Genomic DNA, 26,358 nt, shown 5'->3' on the forward strand with positions numbered 1-26,358 from the left:
TACATGGATCGCGTAACATGCGCTCTCGATATTGTCATTATGGTCACTATAGAAACCGCCTAAAATTAAATCTAAAGAGAAGAAAGCGGTCCTAGGTAGCTGCCTACACATGCCAGGATCCGCCACTGCCAGATGCAGTTAGATATTTACTTAAATCGCAAGACATCTGGTAGGGGGGCACCTGGGGTGGCCAGCCAAATCTCTGTTGATGGTTGGGGATGGGGACTGTGCCGCCTCTGGCCACCACGTAGACCCGCCCCATGCATATTAGTTATTATTTATTTACTTTTTATGTTTTCAATGCTTATTTTTCAATATTAATGAAAGTGCCACAAAAAAAAAAAAAAAAAAAAAAAAAACCTGAACAATAGGAAATTAGGGTGGGGGCTGTGCCGAGTCAAGGGGCTTTAGCCCCGTCAAGCCCCGCCCTAGGGCCACCACTGCAAGTTGGTGTCCACTCACTTTTTCGGGTGGGCAGTGAGCCCCTCCTCTAAATGCCTGACGAAGTTATTTAGGGTGTAAAATGGATTTGAAAGTGCTGTTAACGTTCACATTCTGTGTCCGGACAACAGCAAGCAACACACGGTCCAGGGAGACTGAACAAATTGAGGAGAAGGAGAACACCTTTTTTTCCATTCTGATACAAGGACACGTATGAAGGTTTCATGTAGACTCACTGTGAACTGGGATTAAGAAACATTTATTTTCGTTTGGAGTTATAACTTTCAGGAAAGGTATAGTATTTCATTCATTATTTTGTACTGTTGTCTGTATGTTATGACATTATCGTTAGTCAAAGAGATTCTGTGATTAGTTGTACGCATTTATAACGTCATGATATGATTACATTTAAATAAACCAGAAAAAAAAAATATTTTAAATACTTTATGTTTTAACAAATGTTTTTCAGTCTTCTTCGTCTTATTATTATCATAATTTATTTTCTGTTGTCCTGATATTTTATAGTATTTTTACTATATGGAGTAGCCTAATTAATATTCAACAATATTTTAACCTGAGTCACATGGAAGTATTAAAAGTTCCCATGACCTCACTCAATACAGAAGTAGAACTATCCAAAGACAACCAGTAAACTGATAAAGTAGTGCCAAAGACTCGTTAACAATCCTCCACATCTCTGATGCTGAGTTTACATCATTGGGCGTGACTTGTAATAGGTTCCAGCTCCGTTTTAGGGCATCTAGGGCAAGACAGTTTTGAATATCCATTCACAGATGATACTTGACTATTATACATCAACTGTAGCCTGGGGGATCTAACTATTACAGAGTGATGATGAACTTCCAAAAGAAATAAAGGAGAGAAGAGTGTGAAACTTGGACATTGGACATTTGTACCGCGTGAGTGAATGAAAAGTGATGATGTAAGATCTCAGACGACTTCTTGGATGATAATAAGAATGTTCATGCATGAAAGTGATTCTTTGAAAACGTTTTTGAGTAGATAGCTTAGTAAGGATTATTTTGACAACATGTAGGCTACTTATATATTATTTATTTATTTATTTATTTATTTATTTATTTATTTATTTATTTATTTATTTTTTATACTGTTTGGCTCCATCTATTTTTGTCACAATGATTTATGTCATTACTCGGTTTTATGAGTTTTCGGTAGTGGTCAAATGTGTAATGACCTCATCACTGCACGTTTTCACCACTGCACAGTTTTCCTTAAACACTGAGGCGGCAAAAACTTAAAATAACACGTCAAGGAGCAGATTTTTTTCTTATACTGTATGAAGCATGGGATTAAAAATGGAAAACGTAATACTACGGTCAGTTAGTCTCATGAGTTCTGTAGTGTGGCGGTGGCAACAATTTGTACTTCACCCCCCACAGGGGATTATAGCAACTGAATACTTAATTCCGCCACCCACCATCTGAGAGGAAACGCTTTGTATGACCAACACATAACCTCAGTCAGATGAGTAAATCCGTTCAGCATACGTGACACTTAATAGCTAGCAAATGTGATTCAGCTCCATACCCAGATAGATTTAAGTGACTTGTCAAATCAGTAAATCGATTCTTCTTTTCACCTCCTAGACAGGAAGATGTTGCTAAATATAAAACACATATTGTGGTTGATCTGCATATACCAAACAACGACTGAACCTGGTAAGCTTTTTACTTATTTTAACAGCATCTATATTAAAGTGTTGTCTGGTAATACATCTTTACATGTTTGATAGTTTCTGAATGTAAGGGTGTACATTTGTTATTCTAAGACTGGTGTTTGCATGAGTATAAACTACACATCCATGTTCAGTGCTCTTTTTCAGATTTCATTTCATACAACAAAAATCAGCTTATTTGTAAAATTAACTTCAATGCTTCTTCTAAACCGTTCAAACTGTAATGAAGAAGACCGTAATATCTCATTCCCACAAACTATTGTCCCCCAGCTGCCTCTAATGGTTTACTTCCAGGCACCTATACCTTTTAATTATGATCTTGTAGTCTGGTGCAAACAGATGGCTTGACTTCTTCACTCTGAGAGGCCATGCTCTCACACGGTGTTGTGCTACCCTGAGGGGTAATCCCTCCTGTCCAAAGCATTTCTCACATTGTTGGTCTGAGTATATGATGATTTTCTCAGTTATGATCCTTTCAACGTCCCCCCTTCAAGGTGGTATGCTCTTCTACAGGAAAGTAGTTTCTGGTTTGCTCACCCGTAGGCTTCACAGAGGCAGTAAAATAATTCTCAGCTCAATTATCATAAACACAGTAAGGCATGATTTCCTGTGCTTTGCGGTGGATGCAGCTGTGTGTATAACGTCTCATGCCTTTCATTCTCTCAGTCTCTAGCACGATATTGGTGATGCGTCCTGTCAGCGGCTTGTTGTCTGGGAAAGTGACCCTTCCGTGTTCCTTCTCCATCATCCCCACTGTTGGACCTAGAAACAGAAATGCCTCAGGAACAGATTACCTACGCATCAAATGGACCAAAATTGAGGGTGGTGTTGAGACGACTGTTCTTGTAACTCAGAATGGCGTCATTAGGATTGGTTCGGGATACAGAAGCCGTGTATCCGTGCAGAGTCACCCAGAAGACATTGGGGATGCTTCTCTGACTTTGGTGAAGCTCCGGGCCAGTGATGCTGGAACATACCACTGTGAAGTGATGTTTGGGATTGAAGACACACAAGACACAGTCAGTTTGAATGTTGAGGGTGAGATTTTATTTAAACACATTATCTGTCTCTTATTCTCTCAAATTTGTCTTGTCTTTTTAGAGACACCATTGTTATATATGAAGCACATATGCTGCCAATATGATAAAATCCTTAAAACTGATTGATCAATGACAGTCATAACCCAAGTAAATTATAGATAAATGAATGTTCAGTCTGTTGAGTGAAGCTGTTTGTGGGAGAAAACCCGCAAGCACAGATTATCTAAATTGTTGAGGGATTTTAAGGTTGTTTTGGAATCTCTCAGATTACACTTACAGTGTAAAAAGTCAAATGTGCTCCAATAAATTTTGCCTCTCTTAATGTATTCCCACTGCTTGGATATACTCTGATGACGGGACACATCTTGTATGGGCTGATTTATGCTCAGACAACGTGAAAGGATGGGAAGGGTCAACTCTGAACTGCTTTGGCTCTAGAATTGGAGCACCACCCTGCTCTCAGCAAAGACACACTGCCATTTTAATTAGATCCATTACTCATTTAATTTGAATTTGTTTCAAAGCGACAGTTATGGGGCTGGATGGAATGTCCCCTCATTCAAACAAATGTCTCAACACTGCTTGCTTTATTAATTTGTTTATAAGCAACTTGCAGACATCATCAAGAATGATTTCTATTAGGCTTCATATTTATTGTGGTCACTGACAACAATGATAGTAATACAATATGCCCCCATTTAATGAATATGTTAATGGATGGAATGGACCTTGTTACGACATGTTCATTTTTGTTTGTTTTATTTGTTCTTTTTGAACAGGCGTGGTGTTTCACTACAGGTCAAAGGTCAGCAGATACATTCTGAACTATGCACAAGCTGTGCAGACCTGCAGCAACATTGGAGCCACCATTGCTACAGCAGAACAGCTGAGAGCTGCACATGAGGACGGGTTTGATCAGTGTGATGCTGGTTGGATTGCAGATCAAACAGTGAGGTTAGAAGCAACACACACACACACACACACACACACACACACACACACACACACACACACACACACACACACACACACACACACACACAGTCAGTCTGTATTTCAATATCCTCTTCTGGCAAACTCCATAATACATTTAAAACAACATGTCAACATGTTGATATAAAAAGGAAACTGCAATGGCTGTACTACTTGCACTGCTTTTTTAGTTATGAGAAACTTTTCTGTCTGTGTGGATTGTTTCTATCCGTAGATATCCAATCACTAGACCAAGGCCCGGCTGCTTTGGAAATCTGCCTGGAAAACCTGGTGTCAGGTCGTATGGCAAACGAAAGCTCACAGAGACCTTCGACGTGTACTGCTATGTGGATAAGATTGAGGGTACAGATTTTACTATTCTTGTTATTTCTTACAACTCATTAAAAAACAAAAAAACAAAAACACACGTTGACATGGCCAGCAGTTCTGTGGTAATGTGAAAGAGCAGTACTTTATCTATTATATTTGCTCTATGCAGACATACTTCATGTGGTTTTAAACTGCGGTTATGACCAAAAATGAGTATCAACGACTTGGCAGTGAACATATGATGTATTGAACATTGAAGTGGAAGCTTTCAATATTGTATCTGCCACAAAAAACAAGTTCAAGTTAAAAAAAAAAAAAAATAAGTAAATCTTTTTCTTTTAAATTCCAATTTTAGTTTTAACTAGGGCTGCACGATACCAATACTTTTGTTACTATATTTATTAACATTTGTTTATCTTAGTTTATAAAAACACAGCTGTTCATAGTTTGGTAATTTTACTTCACAGTGCATTAAATATGTTAACAAATACTGTACAACTTTTGATTTCAACTATGAAGGCTAGGATAGCCTAAATGTTGAAATTAACAATGTTGTAGAAGTTCAGTTTAGTAATAGTAAATGTTAAATAATGTAGTTAAATAGTTTAATAAATAGAACATTATTGTAAAGTGTTATAGATTTTTTTTATACACCAGTTCAGACGTCTCGTGAGTTCAGTGTTGGACAGGTCAGTTGTTTAAACCATTCATTAAATTGAATCGGTTCAAATGAATCATTAGTTCGCGAATCAGACGTGCAATTATCTCTGCAGTTTAGGATATCGCACAAAATTTGGCAACACAGAAAACATTTTATCACTGGATAGTTTTTTGTTTGTTTGTTTATTTCTTTGACACCATCGTGTCAATTGATTTTGATTAATATGCGTGAGGGAGAGACAGCAAGACAGCACTCGTGTTGTTTGAAGACGGTGAAGGTGAGCGTACGCGCGTGGCCGGGGCTCTCTCGCCCTCCTCGCACTCTCTCTCTCTCTTTGTTCTTATATTAGCCCTGTTAAACTGACAGGACTTAAAAACACATGCAAATGATACACTATCACTCTATGATGGTTAAGCTGTGCAATTAATCTGCGTTTCCGCATTCAAAACAAAAATTTCAATAGGAGAAGATGATGAATACAAAGGAGAAAAATAACAAGAATTATATAAAAAAACAAGTTTACTTATTATTCTTAATATTTGCTAAGTCCAGCTCAATGATGTGACAAAAGCATTAAAAACAACTAACTTCAGAAACAAATGGAAAATGGATTTGTGAAATTAACACTCTGCTGTATGTTGTGTCTCATTCCCTCATGAAAGCAGATCGGGGTATGTCTTTATTGTTCTGCTGTAAATTACTTTGACGTCATAAAACCCTTAGTTCTAGCTTTTGACAGCTACACCCAAGGATGGGTGAAAATAACTCATTTTTATTTTCATTTGATTCATCACATTGTTTGCTAATGGGAAAACAATTCTTTCTTTTCTGAAAACCATTTGTCATATGTATTAGGGTATCCCTTCTCCACTCAGAGCCAATATGAGGGTTTTGATTCTTTGACCGGCAATTTGAAAATACTTGCTAGAAAGACTTTAAATGTTAAATGATTATGGATATACTCTTAACATGCAAGCTGTTTTTATGACAAACTCAAAATGCAGCTAATTTCATATATAATAATAAAAAATGTTTCTTGTGTGTGTGTGCTTTTTTTACTTCAGGTAATGTTTTCTTTGCGCCCACACCACGTAAGATGAACTTTGATGAGGCCAAGGCTGAGTGTGAAAGCATGAATGCAGAACTGGCCTCACCTGGTCAACTCCATGCTGCCTGGAGACAGGGTCTGGACCGCTGTGATTATGGATGGTTGTCTGATGGCAGCGCTCGCTATCCTGTCTCCGTACCTAGAAGTCAGTGTGGTGGTGGTCTGCTGGGTGTACGCACCATGTACCGCTACCAAAACCAAACAGGCTTCCCAGATCCCAATATAAGACTAGGAGCGTACTGTTTCAAAGGTAAAATCTTTACACTGAGCTTTTTATTGTTTATGGCACTTTACTAGCTGCTTTGACGTAATTTCTCTCAGTATGCATATTATGGAGCCCTCACCCCATTAAACACATAAACATGAGCTCCAGACTTAATGTGAAGGCCTCTGAAGGGCAGTAAATCAAAGCAGAATATAAGTTAAAGTGAACCATTTTTTGTTCTTTTAAGTTGAGACGTCTGGTATGGAAAAGTTTACATGAGAGTTGCTCATTCTTCAGTGATTCACTGACCTCACTCTTCATTCTGGGTTGCAGCCCATTTAAGGGCTTGGTTAACAGGAGGGTTTAAACATCCATTGGTCCATTTTGCCACTGTAGTACTTTGTTGGTAAAATGACAGATGCTTGTCAGACTTTGCCTTGTGGTGTTGTAGGTACTCAGACTTCAGAAAGACTTGATGTTCCCATCAGCTTGGATGACCTCATAAGAACAATATTATGCAACTTGGGGGTTATACTGCTTATTGATATCATAATGGTAACGGCTGATATTAAGAATTTTTTTGTTTTGTTTTAATTTAGCAGCCAATATTGGATATTTAATTGTGTTGATTTCACATCTCACATTCTAATTAGTCTTGCTGTTACTAAAGCTCACCTACAACTAATCCTTGAAAACACAAATTATTTAGTAATACTGTTAAAATGTAAAAGTTAAAATCCAAATTTATTATTGTACATTACAATGTTGTTACTCCTAATTATACTTTTAGCATGCCTGATTTTAGTTTGAAGTGTTTAAATTTTAATTATAATATCAGCTATCCATATTTTTCAGAGAGGTCTACTTAATGCATACCACTATGATGCATATATTTTTTGCCTTCTTTCCTTAATGTTTCTTTATAAGTCTTTTGTTGCGTAACATAACCTTTTTCATAACTTAGGAGCACAGCACAGGCTTAAAGACATCAATAAAGATACTTAAAAAAACTACTTAGCTGTTACCTGCTACTTTTTCTTTTTCTGTCTCTTTCCGCTGTCAGACTCTCCATCTTTCCTGTCATTTGCACCAGCGCTTATCTGAAAAGACATGAGGATAAAGGAGAACGCTACTACCAGAAAGCTAAAATCAGTGGGCCTCGCTAATCCCTGACCTGGGGGGTTATCTTTTCAACTGAGGCTAATTTAGACAACCTACCCCATGCTAGGCAGGGCACTCACCCAGAATGACAGCCACTGACTGCTGTGATAAGTAATGGACCTGGGGTTAACCCTAAACCTCAACACTATGACCGTGTTGTTTGTTTGGTCTGTTTCAACTCTGTCAAGCCTCTCTGATCAATGCGGCATTGAGTGTGTTCAAGTATCTTGTCTTCCGTGGTGGGTTTGGTTCTCATGTTCGTCTGACCTGTGATGACTGTGATTGTTTGATATAGTGACAGAGCTGGATAAAAAGGGTGGTACATTATAACATCCTACAAACCATCAGACAATGGATCACATGGATGACAGACATTTTTCTTTAGGGAAAAAGTACCTCATGGCTGACATCATACTAAATAGAGAGAGCCTGTAGATAATGGAGGACAGCTGGAGCCTTGGCAGTTGGCCTGTTATATTTGAAGATGACTATTTTTTTTTTCTTGGGTGAAGAAAGTGTAATTAAAAGCCATTATAGGTCATGTAAGCTGCATGTGTGAATGCATTTAAATTTGCAATACAATTTTTAAGTTGTGGAACCAATATAATTATAATAATCATACGATCAAGCATAATGTCCCAAGAGATGGACTGACAGTTGGAAGCTTGTGTGAAAATTGAAAGATCCCATAACAGAGATTTATTTAGAGATCACGGTATTTAAAAACATAAAAAATTAGATACAGTGGCCTCAAAAAGTATTTGTCCAAATTTCTAAATTTAATTCTGGATTTCAAACCAAGACAACCATGAGACAAAAATAAAATGTCATAATATTTGAATACTCCTATTATTCTTAAATAATCTTATTTAAAAGTAAATAATGATATTACACCACTGTTCAAACATTTGGGAATAAAACATTTTAATGTTTTTGACGTGTCTTATTCTCACCAAGGCTGTATTCATTTGATCAGAAACAGAGTAAAACCAGAAACATTGTGCAGTATTATTGCAGTTTAAAATAACTTTCAACAGTAAGTTTTCAACAGTAGTGTACTTTTATATTTATTTAACGAACATGTTTTGTACTTAGATGTATTATATATACATATATTGCATATAACTATAGGATATCATATATAATTTTATTTAGCTTTTTCCTTTTACCTAAAGTAATAGTGACTTTTATAATTTTGCTTATAGTAATAGTGTTTTTTATGTTTCTGTAAACAAGAAGTTGCAATCTGATTACTTATTAATTTTGTGCTATATTTCAGTTTGGATTAAATGCACTCTGTTTTCTATAATACAAAATACTGTGATTTCTATTAATTAATACATCTTTTACTCTAGGTTCTAAGCTTTTATTCAACCAGTCCTCTTGGGTGGATGTCACAGTACAGAGTGGTACCACTATGGAGCCCACCACTGCATTCTTCAGCACAGAGACCACCACATACCAGACTCACTTTCCTGAGGCAATTCCCTCTCATGGGTCACAGGCCACCTCTGATGATGTCCTTTCTCCAACAGACGCCCCTTCTATGTTTTCTACAAGCATGGCACCACCAAAGACGAGCCACGTCCCCGACAGACTAGAATCTATCATCACACCTTTTGCGGAATCTGACGAAAGCGTTCCAACAACAAAACTTCCAGATTTTGAGATTAGTGATTTTGGCACTGAGAAGGCTGGTGATGAAGCAAACATTCGTGGAGATGTGATCCGTGAAGAACTTACTACGGCAGTTCCCACAGCCTCAGTTGAAGCAATGGAGGAGACAGAGGACATGAGCATCATTGAAGTGAAGACTGTTCTACCTGACATTTTACTCTCAGATTCTCTAAGCACAAAACCGATGTATGCAGTCGGGAAAACAGAGGAATCTATTGTGGTTGGGGTTACAACAGACAACATTTTAGAATCAGAGGCCACTGTAATGACATTAGTAAACACAGATGTATCTGGAAACAAAACTGAATCGTCATCACTTAGCGAGTCAATACCAAAATTGCCAGCACAGATTTTGATTCACACAGCTAGTGAGACCAGTGCTGGTAAAGGCAAGGATGAATTACACACTTCCACAAAGTCATCTTTTACATTGGCAACAGAGGCTACTTTTCTTGAGAGTGCTAAGTCTACTCTGTTCTCTGAGTATGAAGATGAGACAGGTGTTGGTGTTGTTATGGCGGACCCCCCACCTCTGTCTACACAGAGATCCACCAGCCCAGAACCTCAACATTCAGAGACCTCTAGTCAAGTAACCATCGCTGATTCTACAGTTACACCCACTTTTTTTGTGCAAAGCTTAATAACTGAAGAATCTACAGGAACTTCGGGAACCTCCAAATCAACACAAAATGCATCTCAGACATTCGTCAGCTATTCAGAAAGCAAAACTGCTCAACTGACTGACCGTGTTACCAAGTCACCAGGTTTGACTTCACCTAGTTCAGCCACAGTTGCAGCAGGAGCATTGATGATGACACAGTCACTTACTGACCATGAAACATTACATGAAGAAGCTACTTCAGCCCCTTCAGAGGTCCCCAGGGAGACACTAACAGAGGCCACAGACACCACCACTGATTCTGATCACTCATCAGGTATGATTTCTGCTAAAGGTCTGTTCATACCAAGAATAACATCTTTAAAGATGACAATAACTTTATTAGTCTACGCGTCACTGGACAATAGCATCCTGTTTATTATACTGCAGTTATGTTGGCTGCCACTTTATATGCTCAAGCTCTTTGAAGTCAGGTAGACTGGTTGTCCATCTTTTAGTCATCCATCAGTAGGAAAAAAAATAATTATGAAAGTATATTTCAATGATGTTGTTACTTTGTGTTGTGTGGACTTCCCACAGAATTAGAATGCTTAGATTAAAACTTAGTTGTTGTAGGTATTGTTATACTTTTCATTCTAGGTGTGAACACTGCTGTCCAGGGTCCTGAAAATAATGTTTATATACATTTAAATGCATTTAGTAGTACCCAAGATCCACATTTCTTTCATTCTCTGAGAATGTCACTTCCTTGTCACTTTCAAAATCCTTTGTGTTCTAAAATGCTTTCATGTCCTGAAACCAAAACTGCCTGCCCTATTTGCTGATTTTACAGGAGGTATTGAAAGCCTTGTCAAATTTTGGATGAATAATTACTACAGTACCATACAGCAGAGATTTAGCCTTCTTTGTATTGCCTTTAGCAGTCCTTTTAAATGGCGACAGGCGAACTCTGATTTTCTAACACTGTAATTCTGTTAGAAAGAAAGATGCTGTCTTGATGATTCAAACTGGTCCACATTGTGTTCACTACTGAGTAATTTTGAAGCTCCAGGCAGTAATCATTACCTACACTACACCAAACTGGAAGGTCTGGTTTTTTTGCATCTAGCAGAGATGGTTTCAATACAGATGTGTATCCATATAATTTAGATAGCTGTTCAGTAGGGTATGCCCTAACACATCTTTTCTCCCAGTGATTTTTGTCAGTGACGCCAGGCTTGTAAAAATACATCTTTGGAAACATTAACAGTGCAAACACAGTGGTCTGTTAATGCTCTGATGTCTGGACACTACAGCATGGCTGATGTCATCTCTACAGCAGAGTCTCCTCTGTATATAAAGACTGAGAAAATGGTAGTGTAGAAAATGCAAGTGTTGCATTTTTATATTGGCCTACTTTGGTTGTTTGTAAGAAGTAAGTGTACGACCAAAAATGTAAAAATGAAATAATACGTATTTCATGTCAAAAAATTGTGATTAAATGATTAAACTAATGAATTCAAGACATTACCCAGGTTGCTAAGGCCAGTGAGGTAATGATTTGGGGACAAAAGCACATTTGTGCCTACCGTCAGCCCTCTGCACTGCTTTCCATTTTGAGCACGCTCCAACTTGTTTTTACCAGATGCATAAAATGATGCTGGGAACTTTGGGTTTGGCCATTCCCCTGTGTCCTAAAGTTGGACTATAGGCAAATGAATGAGAACGAGAGTAGGAGGTTTTTTTTCTTTTTCTGTCCAGACTCCTGCTGGCTTAACCAGGTGTCTATAGACATTAACCTTTGTCCCTGCAGGTGTTCCCAACATCAGCTACTAATCTGCACAAGTTCAGAAATATTGGTCTTTGAAACACATATCAGTAGCTGTGAGGGATGTTTACTTGATATGACAAATGTTGCTTTAATATGCAATGGTAGATCTGATAGATATGTAGTGCTTTAATTATGTGGCAGCCAATCATGAAGAAACGAGATGTCTGTCTTTTCTGTAGTCTCTGATGACACAGTCACAACAAGGACATTTAGTTGAGAGGATCAGTTGTTGTGAAGTCTGTAATTATGTATGCAGTGAAAGGCCCAGTTGTGTTGTTGCTGGTTTTAATAATTCAGTATAAAACTGAGGTAGTTTACTTTTGAGGTAGTAACATTTGCCAATTCTTTTTGTCTTCACTGACAAGACTTTTAATATAGACAAAATATCCAGTCTCTGCTCTTTAATTATATGAGCCCAGTAATGTACACATGCATTGAGAGAAAAAAAAAATAGCTTGTTTTAACTTTTGTTCACTTTTGTTCCACTTTAATACAGGGTTGTGCACCGTTGAGAAATGTGACCCTGGACCACAAAACCAGTCATAAGGATTAGTTTCTTGAAATTGATAAATATTTGGCTGAGATACAACTATTTGAAAATCTGGAATCTGAGGGTGCAAAAAAATCTAAATATTGAGAAATTCACGTTTAAAGTCGTTCAAATGAAGTTTTTAGCAATGCATATTACTAATTTAAAAAAATTGTTTTATATATTTATTGTAGGAAATTTACAAAATGTCTTCATGGAACATGATCTTTACTTAATATCCTAATGATGTTTGGCATAAAAATCTAAATTTGACCCATGCAATGTTTTTTTTTTTTTTTTTTTTTTTTGGCTATTGCTAAAAATATACCCCAGTGACTTGAGGCTGGTTTTGTGGTCCAGGGTCACAAATGAACTGAGAATGTCTTTCAAATTCTTGTTCAGTTCCTTAATTTAACTGAATTTGAAGCTAAGTTCTAAATAGGATACTGAGTTACAATTCATGTTTAAATGTTATGAAGTATAATTTAAATTAATTGAAATTCAAAGACAATTCATATGTCTGTATAACTAGAACTGAATGTTGGTTCATTAAAGACTTGGTTGAAAGAAAACGTCAATGTTTGAAAAAAGTTAACGATCGAAGATAATAAATGACCTATGTTGAATTTCAGTTCAATGTAAACTTCAGTTGAACTAAATTTGAAAATTTAGCTGATGTTAATGAACTGATTGAAACACAATTCTTCATTTCTGAATTTTGGACAAGCCTGGTACAATTGCATCCAGACAGAATAGGGGCAATGAATTCAATTTTATTTGCTTTTGTTTTTCCTTTTTTCAACAGTTAATCAAAATCTGATGCCTTTTGGAGAGTCATATTCTCACACTCCCCAGTTGGTAGTCATCCCTGAGATACTTGATTATTTTCTTCCTGTTGATGGGGAGAATGTTGTAGCAAGTGAAGATACCATGACCCCAACAGTCAGCTTCATAAATGGCAAGTTTGAGATGACACTTCACCCTAAAGATGTGGCAAAAGAAGTAAGAGGAGATACGTTTGGAAGTGATTCTCTTGGAGTACGCAACTTAAGTGAACAAGAAGAAGTAACATTTAATTTTGATAGTTTATTTGTGGAGGCTGGCAGAACACCACATGAATCACTGGTTTCAGGATCCTCAGTAGTGTCACCCTTGCACTCCACAACCCTTCATCCAGACATTAATTTTGGCCCAGGAGGAATAGTAGTAGAGTCCACTCCGCCATCATCTCCCATAGCAATTAGCGAAGATGAAACACTTGTATCTGAAGGAACTGTATCTTCTTTAGTGCATAGTACTGGCTCAGTAACAGAGGACAAAGTCAAAGATACAGCTGTTACAACACAGGTCATGGGAATGACGACTCAGAAAGATGACTCAATCAAAAGGACAACACACACAGTTGATTCTGGCCTTGTGCCTACTGCTGCACATATGGACCATTTGGATAGAGACAAATCAGGCTTAAGCAATCAGACAACTAAAGAATCTAATTTGACATTACCAACTCAAGTACATAGTACAACAGCAACAAGAAAAAAGGACATAACATTTACATTTACACCATCATCAAGTGTGACTGTTAAAATGCAGAAAGAGGCAACTTCAGAATCAATGAGGCCTTCAACAAATAATTTAGAAATGACAACAGCAAAGCATAAGCTTTCACCATCACATTTTTCTTCTGTTTTACCACCTTCAGAGGCTTCAGGAGATGAGACTTTGTTTAGAACCACAACAATAAGTTCTGCATTGTTTACGATAACTAAATCAGACCGAGAACTGAGCAAAACCACGAAAAAAATCTCAGTGTCCGGCTCAACAGATGCTGAGATCACAATAGATCAGACAGCTGAGAGACATAGTAATCAACCTGTTTCCACTCTTGATTCTATTGAAACTAGCACAGAACACACATTTATATCATTGAGCACTGGGTCTCTAGTTCCAACTAAAAGCACGGAAATAATCTCAGGGTCCAGCTCAGCAGATGCCGAGGCTACAGGAGAACAGACAAATGAGTCATATAGTAGAGAACATGTTTCCTCTCTTGATTCCACTGTAACTAGTACTGTCAGTACATTTACATCATTGAGCACTGTGGACTCAACAGGACGAACTGACACAAGTCAAGATAGATCACATACAGAAACAACCACAGCTACTCTGATGGAGGTCAAAGATCTGTCAGCAAAACCATCTGGAGTGGAGTCCACCATTATTAATGTTACAGATACTCTTTTCTCCTCTGCTCAGACCGGACATTTAGATGAAACATTATCTGAAAGCATTGTAACGAGCAGAATGACTACAAAAAAGACTGAAGATGTGCTGTCACCGACACATTTTACATTAGTTTTGGCATCTTCTGAACCTGAAGCTTCGGGAGATGAGACCTCTGACATATTTAGCAAGAAGTTCACAACAAGTCCTTCACTGTACAGTGCAACCAAATCAGATCTAGATGATACCAAATCCACAGAGACAATTTCAGTGTCCAGCTTGACAGATGCTGAGGCTACAGCAGATAAAACTGATCACTCAACAGTGAGAACAGTCACAAGCCAAGATATTGCATTTCACATAGCAACAACCCCAGCCATGACCATTGATGCTACAAAGACTCTGTTCTTCTCCACTCAGACTGAACATTTAGATGATAAATTATCTGAAAGCAGTGCCACATTTACCTCACAGATGAAAACAGTAAAAGATAAAATGTCACCTTTAAGTTTTGCATCATTTATGCCACCAACAGAATCTGAAGCTTCAGGAGATGAGACATCTGACATGTTTAGCAAAGAATTTACAACAGCAAGTTCTTCATTGTCCAGCACAACCAAATCAGAAAAAGAACTCCGCAAAACCACAGAAACTATCTCAGGGTCCAGTTCAACAGATGCTGATGTCAAAAGAGATCAGACGACTGAGGGACATAGTAGAACACCCATTTCCTCTGTTGGCTCTACTTCAGCTAGCATAGTACTTACATTTGAGTCATTGATCACTGGGGAATCAACAGCACGGACTGACACAAGTCAAGATGTTACTTCACATACAGCAGCAACCACAACTACTATAATGGAGGACAAAGATCTGTCAGCAAAACCATCTGAATCCACAACCATTAATGTTTCAGAGACTGTGTTCTCCTATGGTCAGTCTGATGACAAATTATCTGAAAGCAGTGTTACAATGATATTAGAAAAGACAACTGTCAAAGATGTACCATCACCATCCGGGTTTTCTTTAAGTTTTCCATCTACAGAGTCTGAAGCTTCAGGAGATGAGATATCTGATCCGTTTACAATGACAAATTCTTCACTTCATAGTCCAACCAAATCAGACCATGAACTTACCAAAACATCTGACAGGACAGAAACAATCTCAGTGTCCAGCTCAACCGATGCTGAAGCTACAAGCGATCAGACAACTCAGACACATAGTAGAGAAACTGTTTCCTCTCTCGCCTCTACTGTTACTAGTGCTGTGCATAAATTTTCATCAGTGAGCACTGGAGATTCTACAGGAGAAACAGTTACAAGTAAAGATGTTACATCTCATGCAGCAACAACCACAGCTACTTTAATGGAGGAGAGAGATCTGTCAGCAAAACCATCTGAATCCACAATCATTAATGTTTCAGAGACTATGTTCTCTTCTGCTCAGACTGGACATTTAGATCAGAAATTATCTGAAAGCACTGTTACAGTAATCTCAGAGAAGACAACTGCCAAAGATGCACCGTTAAAAAGTTTTTCTTCAGGTTTGCCATCTACAGAGTCTGAAGCTTCAGGAGATGATGCATATGATATGTTTAGCAAAGAGTTCACAGCCACAAGTTCTTCACTTTATTCTTCAACCAAATCAGACCATGAACTTACAAAAACATCATCTGACATAACAGAAACAATCTCAGTGTCCAGCTCAACCGATGCTGAAGCTACAAGAGATCAGACAACTGATACACATAGTAGAGAAAATGTTTCCTCTCTTGCCTCTACTGTAACTAGTGCTGTTAGTCAATTTTTATCCATGAGCACTGGGGACTCAAAGGGAGAAACAGTTAGAAGTGAAGATGTTACATTACCTTTATCAACAACCACAGCTACTATAATGGAGGACAAAGATCTGTCAGCAAAACCATCTGGATCCACCATTATTAATGTTTCACAGACTCTGTTCGACTCTGCACACACTGGACATTTAGACAAAGCGTTATCTGAAAGCACTTTTACAACAGTCTCAGAAAAGACAACCCTCAAGGATGTGCTTTCACCATCTAGTTTTTCCTCAAACTTGATGTCCATGGAGTCTGAAGCTTCAGGAGATGACACCTCTGATTTGTTTAGCAAAGAGTTCACAACAACAATTTCTTCAATTTATACTCCAACCAAATCAGACCATGAATTTACTGAAACATCAACTGACATGACAGAAACAATCTCATTGTCCAGCTCAACAGACACAGAAGCTGCAAGAGCTCAGACAACTCAGACACATAGCAGAGGATCTGTTTCCTCTCTTGTCTTTACTGTATCTAGTGCTGTAGATATAATTTCATCACCAAACACTTTGGACTCTATGGGAGAAACCAGTACAAGTAAAGATGTTGCGTCTCATACAGCAGCAACCACGGTTACTCCAATGGAGGAAAAATATCTGTCAGCAAAACCATTTGAATCCACAATCATTAATGTTTCAGAGACACTGTTCTCTTCTGCTCAGACTGGACATTTAGATGAGAAATTATCTGAAAGCACTGTTACAATCATTCCAGAGAAGACAACTGCAAAAGATGTGTTGTTAACATCCAATTTGTCTTTACATTTGCCATCTACAGAGTCTGAAGCTTCAGGAGATGAGACATCTGATATGTTTAGCAAAGAGTTCACAACCACAACTTCTTCACTTTATTCTTCAACCAAATCAGATCATGAACTTACCAAAACATCATCTGACACAACAGAAACAGTCTCAGTGTCCAGCTCAACAGATGCCAAAGCTACACAAGATCAGACAACTGAGAAACATAGTAGAGAAACTGTTTCCTCTCTTGACTCTACTGTATATACTGCTGTACATACATTTTCATCACTGAGCACAAGGGTCTCAACAGGAGAAACAGTTACAAGTAAAGATGTTACATCTCATTCAGCAACAACTACAGCTACTATGATGGAGGAGAAAGATCTGTCAGCAAAACCATCTGAATCCACAATCATTAATTTTTCAGAGACTCTGTTCTCTTCTGCTCAGACTGGACATTTAGATGAGAAATTATCTGAAAACAATGTAACAGTGATCTGGGAGAAGACAACTGCCAAAGATGTACTGTCAACAAGTTTTTTATCAAGTTTGCCATCTACAGAGTCTGAAGCTTCAGGAGATGAGACCTCTGATGTGTTAAGCAAAGAGTTCACAACCACAAGTTCTTCACTTTATACTGCAACCAAATCAGACCATGAACTTACAGAAACATCATCTGATATGACAGAAACAATCTCAGTGTCCAGATCAACAGACACTGAAGCTACAAGAGGTCAGTCACCTGATGTGCCTAGTAGAGAACCTGTTTCCTCTCTTTATTCTACTGTAACTAATACCATACATACATTTACATCATTAAGCACCAGGGAATCTACAGGACAAACAGTTACAAGTGAAGATGTCACATCACCTATAGCAACAACCACAGCTACTATGATGGAGGACAAAGAGCTGTCAGCAAAACCATCTGAATCCACCATCATTAATGTTTCAGAGACTGTGTTCTCCTCTGCCCAGACTGGACATTTAGATGAGAAATTATCTAAAAGCACTATTACAGTGATCTCTGAAAAGACAACTGCCAAAGATATGGTGTCACCATCAAGTTTTTCTTCAAGTTTGCCATCTACAGATTCTGAAGCTTCAGGAGATGTGACCTCTGATATGTTTAGGAAAGAATTCACAATGTCAAGTTCCTCACTTTATACTCCAACCCAGTCAGACCATGAAGTTACCACATCATCTAACACAACAGAAACAATCTCAGTTTCCACCTCAACAGATGCTGAAGCCACAAGAGATCTGACAACTGAAACACATAGTAGAGAAACTGTTTCCTCTCTTGACTCTACTGTAACTAGTGCTGCACATATATTTTCATCAGTGAGCACTGGGGACTCAACAGGAGATACAGCTACAAGTAAAGAAGTTACATCACATATAGCAACCACAGATATTCTGGTAGAGGACAAACATCTGTCAGCAAAACCATCTGAATCCACAATCATTAATGCTTCAGAGACTCTGTTCTCCTCTGCTCAGACTGGACATGTAGACGAGATGTTATCTGAAATCACAGTCACAATGGCCTCAGACCTCAAAGATATAATTTTACAATCCACAGAGCCTGAAGGTTCAGGAGATGAGACATCTGAAATATTAAGCAAAGAGATCACCACCCTTTACCCTTTTTATGTTTCAAACAAATCAACTGAACAATTTACCAAAACACCATATAACACAACAGAAGCAGTCTCAAAGTCTAGTTCAACAGATGCTGCTCTTACAACCACATTGCCAACAAAGGGGACAACATCCAAAGATTTTGTTTCACTGTCAAGTTTTACTTCAGTTTTGCAATCTTCAGGATATGAAGGTTCAGCTAAGCCCTCTCATATGTTCACTAAAGAGTTCACAACAACAAGTTCATCACTTAATATTACAACCAAATCAAATGATGAAATCATCAGTACTACAGCACAAAAAATGAAAACATCTGTCAAAATGCAAACAGAACAGTCAGCTCTTGCTTCTGGAGTGCAGCCATCAGAAAACATTACATCAACAATAAATGTTACAACAACTGTAAGTCGAGAACCAAAGCCAAGCTCATTTTTTACACACACAGAGGTAGAAGGCTCTGGTCAGCAGACACCAGAGAGGTTCACAATGGTTCCCTCATCTATGATCAGAACAGTCACACTTCAGGAGGTCATGACACCTCAAAAAGAGTTTGCCTCTTCAATGACTGAATTTAAAGAAGAACCTAGCACCCACCGTACAACAGAAGAAGTTAGCTCAGGATACACAACAACAGAGCCTGTTAGTACTATACCTTCTCATGCTATAACTGAATCACAGTTGACTAAACACACCACAGAATCAATTATTACTTATACTGCAATTGGATCAGGTAAACCTAGTCTCACTTTAGAGGCAAAAGAAGATGACCAGACCACACCTTCAGTTATCCAAACAACGGCAGTCACTGCCAGTTACGAAGCAACTTCAGCTCCTCTCAGGACAAAAACAATGTTTACATCTTCTAGCAAAAGCCATAGCATTCACACAACAATTTCATCTGATGACGAGGATGACACAACATATTATGAAGGATCAGGGGTGTCCCCTGTTATGCACATTTCATCAGCAGCCATCAAAACTCAAACTGGTTCTCCTACAGTTCTTATGACTAGCACTGGCTTCAAAGAAATAGACAAAGACATCACTATAACGCAACAGTCGAGCCCTATCACATCTGCCTTTGTAAACAGAGAAGGCTCTGTTATTGTAGAAGATGACAAAGAAACTGCTCAATTAGAAGGTTCTGGTGAAGAGGACAGAGTAAGTCCAACAGAGGAAATGTCTGATAATTATACTGATGAGGCAGAAATCAGTGAGGCTAACCACACATCAGAGCCAGGGAGTTTTGTAAGTTCCTCCCATTCCAAATCCTTTACAACTAAACCAACGTTGTTGTCTAGCACTGTCCGGACAGCAGTAAGATTGTTATCTACCGAAGGTAGTGAAATAACAGCTGAAAGTGAAGTGGATGAAGATGATGGCTCTAGTGGTGAAATATCTACAGGAACTCTTGAGTCAATTCCTCCACAAGATATACCCTCTGAGGACAAAACAACTTCAACTACCATCACACAACCACAGATAACTGAAGCTGCAACATCTGCTGTAATAATGTCAAGCACATATGAGGCTTTATCAGTTTCTGATACACAAAAGAGTATGTTCCAGCCAAACACTCCAGAAACCGACTTAAATGGGTTCAAATTATCAACCACAGAGGATGACAAGGAATTTACCTCACCAGGAGATCCTACTGCTGAGATATACAAAACACCAACAACTAAGGCATATGAGGACCTAACTGTAAGAACTGATGAGGCAGAAGTTGAAGAGACGGAACAGAAAACAGGTTTCTCAAGTGTTGCATCTGTCACTAGCAGTACAGTTTTCATACAGTCAACTTTATCCCCATCTTCCTCATTACTGACCTCTACCCAGTCAACTGTAATGCTTGCAACTTCACTTTCAAAGGATGGCAGTGGGGAAGACTCAACTGAGGGGGATGGAGCAGAAGATGATGGATCAGGTGATGATTCAACACTTGTGACATCTTCACCTTTGCTATCAAGCTCAAAGATGACAGAAACAACAATTAGCATGACACCCTTTAGCTCAGTCAACAGTGGACAGTACAGTACAGTCAGAATTGTTTCACAGGAAAACACATTCTCAAGCACAAATGCTGAAGATTTCACAATGGTCTCAGTGACAGCACAGACAGAGCAGGAACATTCTGGTGTTTTTGTCTCAGATATAGCAGCCAATAGCTCTACAACTCCTGGAACACCATCTGGTATGATAACAGGCCACACTAAATTGCCTTCTTTCGTGACACCTCAAGATCCTGTGTCCACCAATACTCCATTGGTCTTGTCTAAGGACAGTGCTCATCAGCAAGTCACTCCAACAAGTCCAGTCTTAATATTCACAGAGGAGGAGGAAGATGAAGATACGCTACTTTCAGCTGTTACAGGGAGTATAAGAGATGATAGCATCAAACGAGAAGATTTCACTAAGGATGACATAATTATTGACGCAGATACTTTGTCTGTTTTAGAGCAGTCTTCTCCCTTCGCCCCTACAATTGTTACAGAAGAAGCAGCTGGAGTAACCCCAATTGTCATGACGGCACAACCCTCAAACTTTATGAGAGAGGAGCCAGAAGGATCTGGAATGGATGGCACTGAGTTACCTCATTTACGTGTGTCATTTGGAACCACAACAGACAGGTTACCAGTTCTGCAAACCCTACAAACCCAGTCAACTACAGACATCCTGCTAAGCAGTTCAAGATATTTAGAAGAGGACATGCAAACAACACAATCTCATGAGGCTACTGATGCTGATGTACCTGAACACACACAAGATGGTCAGACAGAATCCACAGAATTTACAATGAGACACTCAGGAGACACGTTGTCTACGGATGATTGTATTCTGGAAACATCCACTTTAACCCCCATGACATCTCAAGTGTCCACAGATAGAGTCATAGAAATGTTTTCAGCTGAAGAGCACTCTTCTGAATATGTATCAACACATACTGGAGATGATGTAACATCTGCCCCATCAAGTTATGGACAAAGTGTTTCTTCACAACGCACAGGTGATATCACAATCTCTGAACAGACAGTTTCTCCAGTATTGGATGTAACGAGTACTGCATCTTTCCATACTGCATCAAGTGCTAGCATGACTGAACCCGGCAAAACGACTACAAGTGCACACACAAAAACTGCAGCATCTGATAATAATGACTTAACAGCTGACACAGAGGAAACATTGTACATGACAAGTGCCGATAACATTAAACTCAGTAGTCCCTCTACTGATAAGGTAATTCAGGGAAGTGATTTAACAAGCACAGATGTATCAACTAGATCTGGTATTTCAGAGGAAACCACAAGTGCATTCTTTTCTTCAACAGATTATGGCTCAGGTGATCAAACAATTGAAATGGGTACAGGACTGTCTCATTTAACAGACCCTCCTTTAGTATCTAAATATGATTTGTTGTCATCATCTCTGAAGAGTGATATTGTGATTCATTTTGCAACAGCCTCTTTGCCTGAATCAATTACAGCAAATGATGTGGAACCATATCACAAAGCTTTTTCTGAGATGACAGGGACACATAAGCCCAACACAGAAGATGTGCCATCTCCATCAACAACCATTCCCACACATCTTATATCTGCATTAAAGTTTAATATGACTACAGACACAGTAACATTAGTGGGATCTCCTTCATCTACATCCATACCAGGATTGGGCGACAAAACAGGAGCTCCACTTTCCTCTGAGAAAGAGACAGATGAAATAATCGATTATGATACAAAAACTGAACCTTACATGACAGTATATTCCATACCAGATTTAATCAACACAACAAACTTTGACAGTTTGACTGACTTAGACGTTAGCTCAGAAGAGGTGACTAGCATTGATGACATCAAAAAGAGTTTCCCCACTTCACAGCCTGATGTTAAGACTAGTGTTGAGACCACCTCACAGCCTGATGTTGAGACTGGTTTTGAGACCAACCCACAGCCTGATGTTGAGACTGGTTTTGAGACAACCTCACAGCTTAAAGTTGAAACTAGCTTCGAAACCACCTCAGAATCAAAAATGGAAACTGGCATTGAGGACAGTGCAACAAGTGTTGATGGAAAAATGCAAGCAGAAGTTTTGAATACTGAGACCACCTCTCAGCTTGAAACTGAAATAAGCTTTGAGACTACCATGCAACCAGACATTGAGAGTGAACCTACTTTTGAGCGTGTCTCAAGAAATGAGAGTGATGCTTCAGTCACCAGCTCACCAAACAGTGGAACAAGTAGTTCAGAGAGAAGCACATCTGGGGAGGTAAACACCATATCATCCAATAAGTATCACACCACAACAAGACTAGAAGTTATTATTCCATCATCTGATGAGGTTCAGGCAGTAATTCTGTCTACTGCTACAACCTCACCTTTACTTATGACACCTGATTCTGATATAAAGATTGTTAGCAAGGAAACTGCCTCAAGGAAACAAGAGGCAACTGGTCAGATTGAGGAAGCTGTAACTCTTAATACTGAGATTCCAATTCAAAATGAAGATCAGATGACATCGTTAGTACCTACCACCCAGAGGGAGATTGCTACACCATTTTCCTCCCTTAAAGATGTTTCTGAGGCCGCTTTGGTTAGAAGCCCACCTCCAAGTGCACAGATTGAAAGCATAACACATAGTACAGCAGACCTTCCATACACAATGATCGGACAGACAATTGATATTCCAGGTAGGATGTAAACACTGTTTTAAAAAACAAATTAACAGAATGCATATACTGTACTTTCTATACCTATACCATTATTTTTATAACATGGCTATACCCCCCCACCCCCTCTCTCTCTTACTGCAGATGTTCACTCCTGTTCTGCTGATGTTTGCTTAAATGGCGGTTCTTGTGTAAAAATAGGCGGTGCTCAGATCTGCAGCTGTCCACCTGGATACAGTGGTGACCAGTGTGAAATAGGTATGCTGTATCAGTGTTTCATTCATTTATTAAAGGTGCACTACAGAACTTTGGCCCAGTATTGCCATCTGTGGCAAAACATAAATGACAAGTTACATATTTTGCATCTTTTCACACTGCTTCTCTGTTTGAATGAATTGGATAGTTTTAGCCATGAAGTAGCATGTCTGTCACTATAGTACTGGACCTTCTTTACTCTATTTATGGAAATTATGTAATAAATAAATTATTATTATGTACTTTTTTGTCTTACCCTGTCTTACACTCATTTTCATTTCTTGATCAATAATTTGGATTTTGTTTGTTTTTTAAACACAACAAAGTCTTCTATTGTGCCCCTTTAAATTATCATTAACTCCAACTTATTCTAATGCACATGAGTACATGTGCATTAAGTAATTATTAATTATAATAACAATTATAATAACAAATATCTTATTTTAATTTATTTTTATAGACACTGATGAATGTCACACAAACCCTTGTCGTAATGGAGGAACATGTATTGATGGCCTTAACTCATTCACCTGTGTATGTCTTCCAAGTTATGCAGGAGCACTGTGTGAACAAGGTAAGATAATATTTAACATAATCACTTCATTTTTAGTAACTTGTGAATCTACTGTAGCCACAGAGACTGCCGTGGAGATAAGCCTTTCAAATGATTTCATCATTTGTAAAAATAGTCAGACATTCTTGGCAGATATGAGTTTGGTAAATGTGACTCATGATTTGGTAGATTCTGATAGATAATAGATTTTTACTTGATGTAATAAACTGGGTTTGTTCCAGAACTTTTCTATGCTAGCAGACAGACATAATTAGGGTGTACTTTCCACTACTTAAGATGAAACATTTTTTAACGTTTCTAATTCAAGCACAGCTGTTAAGATCATCACTCTTTATCTAATTACTCTGTAGATATTGATTTAAACTTTACATGAGTTAGGTTACTTTCTTGAGAGTTTTATCCCCTTCAAAGTATTTGTTTACAATAACATTTTAAGAGTGAAGTATCTTGAGTTTAACTTGCATCTGGCTTTTGCCACAATTAAAACAAATGAAAGCCAACTCAACATTACAGACTCAACATCACAGACACAAAGAAGTCTCCTGCACAGAAACTGCCTCCTGTTACTGCTCAGTGATTCAACAGTGATTCAGATTGTTAGTGGAAGTGGCTTAGTCTCAGACATAGCTGTTTACAGAGAAAGCATAAATGCAGAAAGTGCTGCTAAATGCAATCTATCCTAAATGATAAGCCAAAATCACAAGCCAACATTGCTTCATGCATTTCCACATGCATTTGAACTGATATTACTGATGATTAATGTATAATTATAAATGAATGAGAGTTTTATTCTTAGGTATAGTTTATTATTTTATGACATATTAACACATTAGTACCTGACATTTTCCCCTCCTTCATGTTAATTGCAGAAAGTTTAGAGAGACCCTCACCACCACCAATTGGTTCTGTCAGGGCAAGTCTTCTATAATCACAGTGATTTCAAACAAGGATTCAAAGCTCTCAGCTTGATGTAGAGCAGTCCTGGGTTGATCCACAAACAGTCAGTGAGTGCGTTTACAAGCACTTTAAAAGTTTGCTTTCAGCTGAACTAAAACAATAATTTGTCTTTCTAAAATATCATGTGAGTCTGACTAAGTTTTACCAGCAGAGACTGTAGCTCAAAAACCGGCTTCAGTTTGATTATAACAGTGCACATAAACATTCTTACTGCGACTGATAGGACACACTTTATTTGCAGATGTAATATTATCATAGTATCAAATGCTCATCTGTGAACTTTAAAATCATTTGTCAAGAAGACTAATAAATTGCTGGGTTCATAATATGCTTACTTTAAAACGATGAGTTGTTCCAAGTGGTTAGTGGCTGTTTTACAGGTCTGCTTTGCTCCAATGTCTCTTTCTTAAACAATGCCTCAGAGCAAAGCACCCAATCTTTCACCATAGCACTGTAGACATTCTTATGCAAAAATGAATAGGCTTCCTGATATGATAGACACAAGGGTGTAGCTCTTGCTCTAATTGATCTTGTTTAACTGACATGTAATTTTAAAAGAGAATGAAAGGGAGTTATATTCCCTCAGGTCCGGTCTGAGTGAGAAATGATTTTCATTTGAAAAGAGCGCCACTGAAAGAAAAAAAGAAAGGTTTGATTTATTTTACTGATAACAGCCTCACAGTATAAGCCCAAAGGCAAAGGACTAATAAAAATAAATTGACAGTAGACAATACCAAGCACCTTTTTTACACTTCCAGCAACAGGATTATCTCAGTCTCAGTGTCTACACGTCAAGTTTATGTGTAATGCACCAACAAAAACTCACACATGATTTTTTTTACAGACACTGAAACATGCAGCTATGGCTGGCACAAGTTCCAGGGTCATTGCTACAAATTCTTTCCCCATCGGCGTAACTGGGACACAGCAGAGCGTGAATGTCGTCTCCAGGGGGCGCACCTTGCTAGTGTCCTGTCCCATGAGGAGCAGCAGTACATCACCCGTGAGTATACATGAACCAAGTTATGGTCATTCTATCTTATATCATCAGCTCTAATCAATTGCATATAATCAAATGCAAACTAACAGTTATTTATGTGGAAGGATGCTGTTTCTTTTTACTTCTCACTACAAAAGTGATCAGAGTTATGGAATAGTCCACTGGCTCAGGAATCTTTAGCCA

General features: G+C 38.3%; 1 protein-coding gene across 2 annotated transcripts in view; it reads left to right on the top strand.

Moving 5' to 3' along the window:
• Positions 1 to 534: 534 nt before the first annotated feature.
• LOC113049228 (versican core protein-like) overlaps positions 535 to 26,358 on the top strand; it is a 31,538-nt gene continuing 5,714 nt past the window's right edge. Inside the window, exons 1-11 of one of the 2 annotated variants that reach the window (XM_026211389.1) lie at positions 535 to 734; positions 2,070 to 2,141; positions 2,825 to 3,196; positions 3,978 to 4,152; positions 4,406 to 4,533; positions 6,226 to 6,519; positions 8,991 to 10,247; positions 13,076 to 23,410; positions 23,534 to 23,647; positions 24,105 to 24,218; positions 26,020 to 26,178. In XM_026211389.1, coding sequence (XP_026067174.1) covers positions 2,078 to 2,141; positions 2,825 to 3,196; positions 3,978 to 4,152; positions 4,406 to 4,533; positions 6,226 to 6,519; positions 8,991 to 10,247; positions 13,076 to 23,410; positions 23,534 to 23,647; positions 24,105 to 24,218; positions 26,020 to 26,178 — 13,012 coding nt within the window. In that variant the 5' untranslated portion in view covers positions 535 to 734; positions 2,070 to 2,077. Of the gene's footprint in view, positions 735 to 1,197; positions 1,385 to 2,069; positions 2,142 to 2,824; positions 3,197 to 3,977; positions 4,153 to 4,405; positions 4,534 to 6,225; positions 6,520 to 8,990; positions 10,248 to 13,075; positions 23,411 to 23,533; positions 23,648 to 24,104; positions 24,219 to 26,019; positions 26,179 to 26,358 lie in introns of those variants that run through there. The other variant, XM_026211390.1, reaches the window with a different exon arrangement.

The sequence above is a fragment of the Carassius auratus genome, chromosome 30, assembly GCF_003368295.1.
Source record: "Carassius auratus strain Wakin chromosome 30, ASM336829v1, whole genome shotgun sequence".
NCBI classification, from domain to species: domain Eukaryota; kingdom Metazoa; phylum Chordata; class Actinopteri; order Cypriniformes; family Cyprinidae; genus Carassius; species Carassius auratus.